Raw genomic sequence first — 15,163 nt, forward strand, 5'->3', positions numbered from 1 at the left:
CGATCCTGTTGGTCGCCTCTTACGACAAGCAGTCACCTTTTCCAGCAAGCATGAGTTGCTGAAGACCTATTCTACACCGGATCTTCACGGGTCCTTTGTACAAGTGGGAAATGAAAATATTTTTGCAATGTAGAAAAATGCCATCAATTTTTCCTCATAGGTGATCTTGTTAATATATCCATAGCAAGACAATTTATCAATCAATGTTTTACTAATTACAATATATTTATTGCTCACAATTGTAGAAATCTAAAAGTCATTTGCTGAGTGTAAAACAATTCAAGATAAGGAATTTCACTTTCTGTTTTAGCTTCAAGCTTACAATATTTCTACAAATATCTCATCACCCTCTTTGTACAAACTAGTCAAAGGAAACTAGAGTCAGTTTTATTTTAACACTTATGAAAGAAATTCCATTCTCTGTGAACAATATATAGAAAGGTATCGAAATATTCTGATCATGAACTCATTTCAGAACACATTCATATGATAATCATCATTTTTTAAAGTGAAAATCTTGCACAAATTAAATACAACCATGAGTATCACTGCTAATAACGAACAACCCCAAGTTGTGCCACATCCACCTCTGACAACCTAATTCTATCCCTGGATCGTCACAAGACATCACTCACACAAATATCTCTTTCCAGCATCCCAATCTGTCAAATACTGCTGAATCTTTTTTCAAAAATATGTAAACTAACTGTAAACAAGACAAAAAATCTTCCTAATGATGGAGTGAAAATTTTACCCCAAAAACGACTTCCCTAATTTCTGTCACAAAGCAATAAACATCAACTTCTGTATAATTACTTTCAAATTCGTATTTTATTTTGAACAAAAAAGGATAAAATTCTACGTAAATGAACTGTGAAGGCACAAACAGCTAATTATTTCCCAATATCACACAAGTAGTAGCAATGAAGCACTGCGATAATGAACAGATCTGCAAGAAACATTGCCACCATAAATTAACTTTTCCAGGAGGAAGCATCATGGCGACTACAAGTATGTTTTGACATTGGAGGCGTGGCACAAGCCAGCTTTTTGCCACCATGATGGAGTGGGCCAAGACTTCAAGTTACCCTTGGACTCTATTTACTGACAAATAATTCCACTAGGTGTCTTCTACACACAACAAAAGACAGCTGGCGCTGCACGTTCATACACAGAAGGAAGCAACTGAAATTTGACAAACGTCTTACCCTTCCCTCCATATAAACATTGCATACTCAACGAAATGGGATATTGTAAATTTTATTGAAAAATATATGCTAAATTGTAGATAAGCAATAAATATGAATTAGCGGAGAAAAACATGAATGTGTGATAAAAGGTCTGGCAAGAACGTTTTAAGTTTCAAATGAATCAAATTTAATGAGTTATTTATTGAAGAATACTATTAGAGTATGATAATGAACACTACTTTACATCAACTTTAACCATTCATGATTGTAAGCTAGACATGACCCATGATACAATGGCAATACAGGAAGTCGGAGACTCACAGTGCCAGTTCGGTTCTTATCCTGTTTTCTCATTGTGTACAGAGGTTTTTAGTGTATTCATCAGAGGACACCATTACTACATTATACTTATGTTGGCTTCTTAAACATTTTTCTATTTGTGTACATAGTTTTTTTAGTGTATTCGTTAGAGGACGCCATTAATACATTATACTTATGTTGGCTTCTTAAACATTTTTCTCTATGTGTATAGAGGTTTTTAGTGTATTCATTAAAGGACACCATTAATGCATTATACTTATGTTGGCTTCTTATACTGTTTTCTCTATGTGTACAGAGGTTTTTAGTGTATTAGTTAGAGGACGCCATTAATACATTATATTTATGTGTCTTCTTGTCCTGTTTTCTCTATGTGTACAGAGGTTTTTAGTGTATTCGTTAGAGCACACCATTAATACATTAAATTTATGTCTGGCAGTATAGATAAAATATGTTGGTGCTATACATTGTTCTCCAAGATCATGTTTTACACTTCAAAATATAACAAATTACTTTCTAAAGAAGTTGTTTCCTGGTCCAAATTATGGGGAGCTTCCTGTTTCAAAATGACCTGGAAGGTATGTGAGGTATTTGTCCCTTTCAGTAATCTTACCATTTGTCAAAGAAGAATCAGTCCTAAACATGCACTACATTTCTTGTATTAAGATGATACCTAATGATAATCAGAAGTTTAGAAACAATTTCGAGATATTCCACATCACACACAAATATTTCACTCCGCAGAAACTGTAGAGTGAGCAGTTCAGTGACAGGATGTTGACCCTTGTTTACAAGATATGTAAGTTATCCTAATTTGGAACATAAATCATACAAATAAAAATCATGAAACATCTTTTACTTGACAAAAGGCAAATATTTAACAAATGTATTCTAGGAATTCAGCAAGAGCATCCTCCGCTGAGTATGTACCACTTGTCAATTTTTAATTTGGGATCAACGGAAAGAGCATGGGTTGCACACAAGTTTTGATATTCATTGGTTGGTTGGTTGGTTGGTTTGTTGTTTAACGCCGCACTCAGCAATATTCCAGCTATATGACGGCGGTCTGTATATAATCGATTCTGGACCAGACAATCCAGTGATTGACATCATGAGCATCTATCCATGCAATTGGGATCGATAACATGCATCAACCAAGTCAGTGAGCCTGACCACCCGATCCCGTTAGTTGCCTTTTACGACAAGCATAGTCGCCTTTAACGGCAAGCATGGGTTGCTGAAGACCTATTCTACCCCGGAATCTTCATGGGTTGATATTCATTGGAACACTTAGAGGAAGAGCGAGTGATGGAGACTGGATAGTATTTCAGCTACAGTTGCAAAACCAGATATTTAAAAAAAAAATTAAACCTATCGGCTTAAATTTTTAAAAATGAAAACACATCTTGTAACAACGTTTTTTTAATGGTAGAAAATGTCTCTCTTTTTTCAGCAATCTGAAGCATAATTATTTTTTCAAGCATTATCTGAGGGGCATAAAATCCCAAGTGCTACCCACCCAGTTTTCAAAGTAGGCTCATGGTAGGTAGATCTTGTGTCAGGCCCGTAGTTTGATATTTGTATTGGTCCTTATTATTAATGGGTATTAGCCTGAATTTCGTATTGTAATATATTGCAATAACGATTATAAATACTGCCCCCGCACATTTTGACAACTTCGTATTCGTATTTTATTGGGTGTTGTGATGATAAGAACAGATGAGTGAGTGAGTGAGTGAGTGAGTGAGTGAGTGAGTACGTGTGACTTTATTCCGCTTTTAGCAATATTCTAGCAATATCACGGCGGGGGACACCAGAAATGGCCTTCACACATTGTACCCATGTCGGGAAGCTAACACAAAAGAGGAAGTAACAGGCACATAATACACAGTAAACTGGTCACAAATAGTTTCACTTTTTGGATCACAGGATAATTTCATAATCTTAATTTGGCTTGTCCAATGTTGTCACTTTGTAAACTTTCCCAACAAGATGAAAATATGCATGATTTTGAAAAACGCCATACACCAGTAGGATGCTACGTATTCATCAGTGTCACATATCACAGTGTTCCTGTAATACTGTGTACCCCTAGTCCTCATGGCCCCAAGTAACATTACATGGCTACTTATTTGTCACAATTAACTGCAGTTTCTTAAAGGCTTTAGGTTCCTTTTTTTAATTAGAAATCAGAGATGTTTACGGGAATGACAAATCCTTCAGGCAGTTGATCTTTTCAATTTTCAAGTTAAGTGAGTGAGTGATTATGGTTTTTACGCCGCTTTTAGCAATATTCCAGCAATATCATGGCTGGGGACACCAGAAATGGGCTTCACACACTGTACTTATGTCGGGAATCAAACCCGGGTCTCCGGCGTGACGAGCGAATGCTTCAACCACTAGGCTACCCGACCTCCCCGGATCAGAGATGAAGTTTGTCACTATTGGTTCATTCAACTTTGACTCTAATATTGATGACCCGAAGTGTTTAGTCAGGGTTAGTTGCATGGTAGGTTGGTTGGGTGGTTGGTTGCTTGGTTGGTTGGTTGTTTAACGCCGCACTCAGTAATATTCCAGTTATATGACTGAGGTCTGTAAATAATTGAGCCTGGACCAGACAATCCAGTGATTAATGTCATGAGCATTGATCCATGCAATTGGGATCGATGACATGCATCAACCAAGTCAGCGAGTCTGACCACCTGATCCCGGCAAGCATGGGTTGCTCAAGGGCCTGCAACTTACAAAGTGTGTGGGCTGTGATGGCAGCCAGGCAATGTTATTTATTTCAAACACAACCCCACCCCTGAGATGGTTACAATATTTGATGTGTATCATCGCACTCCAACGTAGTGGATTGTTGCTTAGGCTATCGCCCTCTGAACTGCCTGGCCCAGATTCGACTATTTACTGACAGCAGATATATCTGGAACATTGTGGACTATGGCATAAAACAACATACACTCCCTCCATCTCCAAAGATTCATGACAAACATACAGTATCAACACTCCTTCATCTACATAATCTACACCCTCCACGCTACCCAAGCCTGAGTCAGGCCAGCGTCTGATGGCTGAAACAGACAGCTGGATGGCCGGCCAGCCACCCATGCTAGCATCTCTCCTCCCATCTCATAAATAACTCATTTCAAAAACTAATTTCCTTGCTTTAATTGCAAAGCATTATGGTAATTGGTCTAACAAGAGCTGAAATCCCATGAAATCCCAATCAAGGCACCCACACAGCGATACCCTTAATGTAAATCTGCTGTTAACTGTGTAATATTTGCTAAATAGCATGTTCAAAACTGAAAAACGCATCACCAATGCAGTAAGCAGAAGTTTGTGATTAATTATTCAATAATTGTGTTTATAAGTTAGCGTAATGTAAACATGTCGTGCGGAGGAGTTGGAGAGGGAAGCGAGTATTGGTATCCCGACCACATTCCTCCTCCCAAGCCACTTCTTACCACTCAAACACGTTTGTTATGCTTACACACAGACTTATTTTCAAACTAGTCCCAATTTCTTCAACACTTTCTGTTTTAATAATATCTGCCAAAACTCTCCATAACACACATAATGTTAATTACCAGCAAATGTTCCCTCATATTCTCCATGGCTTTTTCTCAATCGTAAAGCTATGTCGAGAATTCAAATCACCTGTTTATTTCAAAAATAAATTTGTAATCATTCTCAGGATGAAGTGCGGAACAGTTTAAAAAGTTTAATGGAACTTTTAATTACATAATCAAGAAAGCTCAAGTAATACCCTGTGTGCTACTTTTGGTTTTAATGGAAAAATAATAAACAAAATTGCAACAAAATGTTCTATATTTACAGTATCTAGGCTATCGGACATTCTGTTTAAGTTATTTCCAAGAAAACTACCAGCAATTATAAAGCCATTAATGTAAGCCCTAGGGAAAAACTAATTCTCAAGTCTTGCTTTATGAGCTTGAAAACCATACCCCAAGCTGTGAGAATGCTTAGGGATGAATTACACCTCCTCTAACTAATATGCCATTTTCTTACATGAAAACATCTTTTTATCCTAAGTACAAATGATTTTAACAGAGGTATTATGGGTAGTGAAAAAAACCCTGCCGATGTATGATTTCTAGCCCTATTTCTGTTCAATGTCAGTGCAAATATTTCATTTTCGAGTTAATGACCGATTTTTTACCCCTCGTCATATAAGCAGTAATATCAAGCAGACTGTTAAAATCCTTATAAATGACTTATTGCTTCCAACACCTTCCATATACCCAAACGAGGAAATTTGACATTTTTTTCTTGAAGTCAAATGATTTTTCCACAGGGATTGAGGCGCACGCAAGCGAGATATACGATTCCTAAAGTATCAACGAACGCTCAATTAGTGTTAAGGGATTGTCACAAAGCCATCCTTGCATCCATAAAGAATAAATCAACCGTATCTCGACCTAGCGATCGCATCATTAACACTGCAAGAACACAAGATTACTTTTGTTTATTAGAGAAAATGCAAACAAAAATGGAAAATTGATCACGGGAAGCCTTTGTCAACCCTGAGATTTTGAAAATATAATTTCCGAGAGGTTAAAAACAAACAAACTAGGCGGTAATTTCATGGAGACGATGGAAAAAACTGCATCTTCAAATGTAATTTAGTTGATGTTGGGATGCTGCTATCAAATTTGTGACCACAAAGACGCGAGGATCCCCCATCATGTTGGGGTTTGATATATAAAAGGGGATGGAAAAAGCGTCAATGGCTTCACATGGCCGTGCAAATAGTTCCGCTCGTGTGGAACAATGAACACAATACAAACAAACACAAGAAACATAACTATGGCAACAGTTGTACAGCGCATTCATTTACTTCGCATCTTAAAGATGAACATTTTCAGATACACAAACAATTCCTACCAAAATAATTTTTTTCATGTTGATTCACTGGGGCTAGGCAATGCCTTTTAAACATCTTGCTTTTAAACAATAAGTTCTGAAAGCAAACCTGATACAAAGGATAATATACCGTAACTGGTTTTCCAGGAATCTGATTTCCTTGTTTCACAGCTTGGTTTTGATAAATACCATATTTACTTGTGTATACTGCACACTGTTTCCCCTAAATACAGCTGTAAAGGGGGGGGGGGGGGGGGTCATTTTAAACATGCACATAATGAGTTACGTTGTTTTCCCCTAAAGCAAAAACATAACTGCTAGCATATAACCCCGGAAATAGCAGGTCTTACTTTTGAAATATATATCTTAAAGTAATCTTACTTTTGAGACATATATCTTATCATGGACTTACTATCTAAATGTATCTCATTATATGAGGTCTTTGAAAGGCATTTAGAAGTGATTCACATAAGGTAGGGAATATATGGATGTATAACTTCTTTATTATGAAGAACACAACGTTTCAGAGTATATGCTTACTCCTTCATCATTATAAGGTTTCACAGCCTTACAATCGAGATATACTCCATGAAAAAAAAGCTCAAATATCTCAAATGACACATTTTCATGTCTGGAGTAATTGCACGACTTGCCAAGTGCGGAACTCTAACAAGCAATCTGTTCTAATGACACAACATATGATAAATGAAAATATGTGCATAAAATACACAATTCCGTTTAGAAAGGGGTCATATGTAACACATCTTACATTTGGGATAACACTTTCTTGCACAGATCCCTTGGCCGAAAGCTGTGACTACATAATGCCTTATAGAAAGTAGTCAAAAACAACAAATGTTATATTTTGGAGAAAACTTCCTTCGTAAAGTACAAAAGGGTTTGGGTTGAGTCGCCTCCAGGATTCGAACCCACACTCTTATAAGAGGCGACTAACGGGATCGGGTGGTCAGGCTCGTTGACATGGTTGAAGCAGGTCATCAATCCCAATTGCGTGGATCAATGCTCATGATATCAATCACTGGATTGTCTGGACCAGACTCAATTATATACAGACAGCCATCATAGAGCTGGAATATTGCTCAGTGCAGCGTAAAACCACAAACAATCTTACAGTGAGGCACCTAATTGCCAGCACACAAAGTCGGCGATCTAACCCACTCAGCCACCGAGTACTGTAAAAACATGTGACATCATGACTGACCAGGCATAATCAACTGTTCATGAATAAGTCTTTGATGTGCATTTTGAAAGAACATGAATCTTTGCAACTTTTATGGATCGATGGATCCAGTCAGACCGCCTCCGTGGTCTAGTTGTAGAGCGTCCACCTGGAGAGCGGAAGGCCCGACGTTCGATCCCAGGCCACGTCATACCAAAAGACGTTAAAAGATGGTACTTGTTGTTACCCTGTCTGGCGCATGCATTAAGGGGCTAAAACAAGGACTGGTCGGCTCAGAGTCAGTATACTGTGTCTGAGTGGGGTATTCATGTTAAACTGCGGCATGGTATCTCAGTGGGCTTGCACTATAAATCGGCATCAGTCCAGACTAGTACAAGCAGACACACACACACGTGCATGCACGTTGCTATATAAGTGCAATAATCTTGGACACGACGTTAAACCAAATTTAACCTCACCTCACCTCCTTCCAGTCAAGTGAACTAGTAATGGCATTTTTCAATAAACAGAACTTTCCATTCAGAAATAGTTGATACTATTAATGACATGTACTGTAAGGGATCATAAAATATTTACCGTATATGACTGTGTATAAGGCGAGTTTTTCGTACCTAGAATTAGAGGGTTCCAAGGGGGGGTCGTCTTATACACAGGGTTGAAGAGTTTTGATGTTGTTTTCTCCAACACAAAGACATTACTGTGAACACGTAACACCAAAAATACCATGTCAACAAATCTGTACTGAATTACGCAAATTAATCATATAATTACACTGTCTGGTTATAAAAAGTGTATATCGCGGGTGATAAGTCAAATGGTTCCATACAAAAAACTATCTGTCAATAGCAATCAGCTGTACCAAAGTGCTACGCTTATGGTAATTAATGGTTAAATTGGTAAATCATCATGTCTAGTGATGTTTTATTTCAAATTTCAAATTTGTATTGACCAAGTTTCATTGTTATAATCTGTTCCTTTCCCTGAATTCACTGAAGGGATATGATGTAATTTTTTTCTGCGGAAGACAAACACGTTTTTATAGAAAATGTAGGGATTGTGTATGTGTTGGTGATGTGCTTCACTCCGATTCGCTTTATAGACAGGATATAGAAATTACCATCGATTTTGAAGGTTTGTACAGGGGGGTCGCCTCATAGGTTGGGTTGCTTTATAGATGGCTATATATGGTATATATACCATACACATTTTAAGAAACGCAGTCTCCCCATTAAAAAATATCCCCCAAATTATTCAAGATCCTTAAGATTTTTTGCTCAGTATAGCATTAAAAACCCTAAATAATATTTCCATAACAAGAAAGAAAGAAGATTTGTACGCAATTCAATAATTGATGTATACGACGTAAAATTTCACAAGGAAATATTGAATATTTGTGATCAAGAAAAGAACCCTACCTCATTTAAACCTAGTCCTAATAAGTCCGATAAACTTGCAATGTTTCATGGAACAATAATGAAAGGTTTATTATTTTCAAACGGAAACAAACCTTACCTATAATTAAACGCAAAATATTGAAATGCTGCGACAGCACTGCACATGTAGCTGGATATATAAACAACAGTCTAACCTGTCATCAAAGACAGGTGGCCACAAAGACAGTTGCTGCAGCATTGATATTCAAATATTTATCTATACTGAGAACTAAAATAATTTCAGAGAAGGACTTCACAGAGCCAAATACGCATTTAGAGAGAATTTATGACATGTTAAAAACATGGTCAAAATTTTAAATATCTTTTCCTGTTTTTAATCAAGGTGCTCAAGTGATCTGATGCACTTCGCTACGTAAGACCTGTTTTATTGCAACATAGATCATGATCATAGATCAGAATGTCTTCACTGAGCTTTGCAATTTCGTACTGAAGCAAATACAAGTGGTATGAGAGGTGGAATCTGATTGGTCAATAGAAGGGACATAGAAGGCACAACAATTGAGCCCAGAAATTCCAGCCTAGTTTGATAAGGGTGGAAAATGGACTTTTACAGTCAGTTAATTCAACAATGGCTATTCAATATATGTTTTCTTGGCCAGAGAGGCTACCAGAATCTAAGTATTCTAAGCAAACACACAATGTATGCAACTCAGGTGTAGGGCAATTGATCAACAGAAAACATTGGCTGCAGAACGCATATCAGTGCTCCAGGTGAGACAACTCAAGAAGCTGTGAGATCATTGTGAGAGTGTACGTACACCAATCCCATAGGGGAACGGGGAACACAGGTGGCCATGTTGTCTAAGGCATACAAGTCACCGTGCAGAGTTGTGTCCCTTAGGTGCACCAGGAACCTATGATCAAGAGTTCGAATGGGATCATGTTGCTTAAAATACTTATCAAAAGAGCATAGCAAGCAGTTATTGAGTGCAATTTGTTATTGGGATGAGTGACTGAGTGGATATTGTTATCGGCAATAGTGTGCTCGGGGCAGGTTGTCTCTAGGGCCTCACAGAGTGTAGTATCTGCTGTCATGGGTCGTTAATCAGTGTAGATGCTCAAGTACATTGTGAAATTTTAGACACTCTACAGGTTTCCTACATTGTATTTAATATGACGAACTGACTTATCAACACAGACAAATTTGCTTGACAAAGAGTTGGATAATTTACTTTCTGCTTTCTTCTTCAGACACTCGCTGAATTTATGAATCATGAAATTAAAAATATCTGGCCACCTGACAAACTTGGGAGTGAATTCCAAGCTGAGAGTGATAAAATGCTGCTGACAAGGGCAGTTTTTTTTTTTAATGCAGTTGGTTTTTTTAATGCAGTTGTTTTTTTTAATGCAGTTGTTTTTTTTAATGCAGTTGTTTTTATCATGGTGGCTATATGGCCGAAATAAAGCCAATGCGACGTTAAATTTTAACTCACGTTTTTATCATGTGTCAAATCCATCAACATCATTAAAGAAAGTATAGCCATTACGTTCAATACTTTTCAATATCGAGCTGTTATGAAGTTAATGCCCTAATATTTTTTTCAAAAGGCTATTGCTAACAATATCGTCATATGTGGCACTTGTGATCCCAATAATTCCCACATCGCACATCCACTAGTTTCTTGGACGGCTACAACAGAGTGACAAAAGACACAAGAAAATGTTAGTTCAAATACCAGACCTTTTCCCTTTTTTGAGGCATAAATTACAACAGTGAGGATTGTCGGTGTCTTCCGGGAAATGACTGTCATCATTGCTGTGACTGTCTCGAAGCACGATGGATATCAGGAAAGCATCACCGCTTGTGCAAATACTTGCACACATCACACAGCCATCAGATAATGCGAACTAATTGAAACTGGCTGTTCTAGCAATCTGTTACACACAATCAAACACTTGGCAAAAGTATTCCCCAAATTTACTCCATTCTTTCACGTGGTGAAGAAGGCATGTTTCCCGTGGTGCATGAAAGGGACAAGTATTTCATTGTTTATTTCCCCGCTGAATGTTTGTAATCGTGCACATATTGGCGAGCCATCATCGCGTATATTTCTTGTAATGTACTGGAGAAGCATCACATCTTATCAGATTTCTGGAAACATATTTTTTTCATCAATGTGTTGTAAATTTATTAATAAGCCATATATCAAATTCATCTGATGACAGATTAATTACTCTCGGGTCAGGATCCAGGTCACAGGGAATACAAAAAATGTTTTGCAAAACAGCAGTTCCAACTTAATGGCATCAGTGCCTCATAAACCTTCGCTCAGAATTTGGTCATTCATCATCCGTCTGCCAAAGGTTAAACTTTTGATTGATGCAGTATTTAGAAATAGACATGTCAGTTATACATTACCCGTTCATTTGGAAAATGTTGCAGATATTTCTACAATTGAAATCAACTTTTCCAGTGAGTGAGTGAGTGAGTGAGTGAGTGAGTGAGAGAGCAGTCAGGGATATTTCAGCCCTAGCTTCCTATAAATAATTGAGTCTCTATCAGACAAGCCAGTGGTTGATATTATGAGCCTAAAGCCTAAAGCTTTCAGGGTATAATGACTCATAGGTTACAAGGGATCAATGCAAACCCAGAATACCCAAAATACAGTGTTCCCTCACTTTTGTGCCCTTCAGTTTAGTGAAACTAGGTTATAGCGTGTGGTAACGCATGGCTCCCAAAATTTACTTACATTTTTAATAAACTCAAGGTTTACACTGACACAGTGTTTTTCCCCTATCTCAAAAAACATTGTCAGCTGCTCACCGCGAGCATGTAACACCGGAAATACCAGTCAGCAAATCCAAACTAAAGTACACAATTTAATCCTATTACACCATCTGGTCATAAAATTGTGTTCATTGTATATCTGGACTTATGTTTGTAATATATTTTATGAGTTTAATTTAAAATTTCACTCAATATTGTTAACATGTATTTTGGCGAAATCGTGTGTGAAGTGATCAGTAGATAGCACAACTCACTGTCAGATTACCGATATTTACGCCTTGAAACGAATTTTAGTTGCCAGAGAATGGATACATATATCATTAATGTCATACTTTGGTTTGTTAAAAATCATATTTGTGGCAGTTGACTATTATATGTCAACATGACGTTTTCGCAATCGAAATACATATAGCACAGGAAGTCCCTACCGTGACTGGTCAAATTGTGCCATACGTAAAAATATCCTGCAATAGCAAACAGCTGAACCAAAGTGCTACGCTTATAGCTCTTATAAATTTCAATGTATACACCAAAAGCTGATACTAAAATAACACAATATTGGAATATATTATTTCTGATAACATAATAATTTTAGATACAATTTCTTCCGATCATAGCATAAAAATTTGTTGTATTTTTTTTAAAGCTCATAACACTCGATAAATCTTTTGTTTACACTCTGAGTCATAAACAACTACTATTCTAATCTTTTTTTTAAACTCTTAAACGTGCATCGTAGATCGTGTTAGGTGGGCACAGCATGTACTGTTGTGTTGCTCATCTACCCCCTACGACTTGACCTCAGTTAAACCACTGATCATCTGTAATGCTCTTCAATTATTTAAACCCCAAAGTTTGCGTTGTAGCGAGGGATCACTAAAGTACATTTTGACACTTTAATGAGTGAGTTAGTTTTACGCCGCTTCTGACATTGTACCCATTTATGGAATCGAACCCAGGTCTTTGGCATGACAAACAAATGCCTTAACCACTTGACTTCACTATCTCCCCACAAACACTTGAATGAATTCATAATGAAACATATTTCTAAAAACAGAAAAAGACTTCAATAAATTCCTTCCTTCAAAGCAAATCAAACACTGATGTTTTTTGTTTTTTTGTTTTTTTTGTTTAATGCCATGCTCAGCACTTATATGACAGTGGTATGTAAATAATTGAGTCTGGACCAGACAATACACTGATTGACATCATGAGCATCGATCCACGCAATTGGGATATGATGACATGCATCAACCAAGTTGAGCAAGTCTGACCATCCGATCCCGTCCGTCTGACCATCAGTCGCCTCCAACGACAAGCATAGTCGCTTTTTACGGCAAGCATGGGTTGCTGAAGACTATTTACACAGATGTAGATCAGTGTAGCCATACAATGACACAGTGAAGGTTGCTGAAGTCAGACCGAAGTCAGACATTGCTGCACAATAATTCACACTTTCTCAGTGTCGAGGTAAGCCAACAGAATGACTGCAATGAATACAGTGAGGTTCCCATAAGTTAACCTTGTAATACATGACACTTTAAACTACCAGTAACAAAAAAGTGTTGACATCAATTTGACCTGTTTTTCACACCTGGCCTTATGGAGGTGATAATGTCTAAGTAGGAGATACGTACTGCAACTGCTAGGCTGAGGATGGCGCCAGGGTAGTCGAGTGTGTGGACCACTTGATATGATGCCACGTCATAAATCTTCACATGCCTGGAAAAAACCACACACATCAATTAGTTAATATGTTAATTAGTGGGAGTGATAATTATCAAGCAGATGGTTAAGCACGTGCTTTCAAGCGTAGCATGTATCTGTAACAACATACACAAGCAGCTTGTTGATTTAAGACGAAGCTGGATTAGTGATACTGATTACAGTCCACTTGCACACTGCATAACACCCCAAAATACAGTGAGTGAGTGAGTGGGTTTAACGCCACTTCGTACAGTATTTCAGTTATAGCACACTGTGTCAGCTTAGTGTGGGAGGGAAGCCCAAAGTGATGCTGGGCTCAGACTTCTACACTTCAGTGAAACACGAGCACGTGTATGGTGCTGACAAACCTAGGAACATAATCAGAGCGAACTAGGATTCGAACCCAGGATCAAAGGTGTCTGGTGTGCCTAAAAGAAGCAACTGTGCACAGCAAATTGCAACACCTTTGAAGATTGGGTCATCCATGCTCCCCCGATCTCAAAACATAAGTGAGTGAGGGGTGTTATGCTGTTTCCAGCAATATTCCAGCAAGGCGACCCGTGAAGATCCAGATATAGAATAGGTCTTCAGCAACCCATGCTTGCTGTCAGAGGCGACTATACTTGTCGGAAGAGGCAACCAATAGGATCGGGTGTTCAGGCTCGCTGACTTGGTTTATGCATGTCATAGTATTCCAATTGTCTAGATCAATGCTCATGATGTCAATCACTGGAATGTCTGGTCCTGATTTGATTATTTTCAGGCTGCCATCATGTAGCTTGAATAGTGCTGATTGTGGCGTTAAACAACAGACAAACAAATAACAAATCCAGCAAAGGACATGTCAAATAAAGTATAAATGGATTTCAGACAAGCTCCCATGGTGGGAATTAACCAAAGTTTTCAGCTTGTTGAGCAAATGCTTTAACATTAGGCTTCCCCACCTACCTCACACAATGAAAAACAATATTAAAAAAATATATAAAAAAAACCTCAAAGGATCATTCATATTCAACATCTCTGCCATATCTATTCAATAAGGGGTTGCTGAATCAAGTCGAGAGGTATCATGATAGTATTGATTATCTTGGATGTGACAAGGTAGAACCGGGGTAGAATAGGTCTTCAGCAACCCATGCTTGCCATAAAAGGTGACTAACGGGATCGGGTGGTCAGGCTTGCTGACTTGGTTGATGCATGTCAGCGATGCCAATTGTGTTGATCGATGCGCATGATGTCAATCACTGGATTGTCTGGTCCAGACTCGATTATTTTACAGACCGCCATCATATAGCTCAAATATTGCTGAGTGTGGTGTTAACCAACAAACAAACAAAAATGTGACAAGTCAGGACAATTGGTTTGCGAAATGTCATGGAAGCATACATAAAATGTCTTTGAGTGTTTTACACAAAAAGGTTATTTAACAACTACACAGATCACAAGTGAAGAATCTCACTGTATGAAAGGCACACGAAACAGATCGATATTGACATGCTATCGACGGCGTGTGGCTGACGTGAAAATGACAAAGCAGTACATGCAGATTAAGCCATTAGGGAAAGAAGTTGGAGGGACTACCACTACAATTTATATCCACCCTTGACAGATATTGACAAGGGTTGTCCATGTCAAGCGTATCTGACACTGACAGCAATGAATCACGGTGTCCACA

General features: G+C 38.0%; 1 protein-coding gene across 1 annotated transcript in view; it reads right to left on the reverse strand.

Annotated features, from left to right (window-relative positions):
• The window catches only part of LOC139462845 (U3 small nucleolar RNA-associated protein 15 homolog), a 125,570-nt gene that overhangs the window by 18,785 nt on the left and 91,622 nt on the right, over positions 1–15,163 (reverse strand). The window contains exon 8 of the mRNA XM_071244542.1: positions 13,419–13,503. Coding sequence (XP_071100643.1) covers positions 13,419–13,503 — 85 coding nt within the window. The remainder of the gene's footprint in view (positions 1–13,418; positions 13,504–15,163) is intronic.

The sequence above is a fragment of the Haliotis cracherodii genome, unplaced genomic scaffold, assembly GCF_022045235.1.
Source record: "Haliotis cracherodii isolate W230 unplaced genomic scaffold, xgHalCrac1.p SCAF_1, whole genome shotgun sequence".
Lineage (NCBI taxonomy): Eukaryota > Metazoa > Mollusca > Gastropoda > Lepetellida > Haliotidae > Haliotis > Haliotis cracherodii.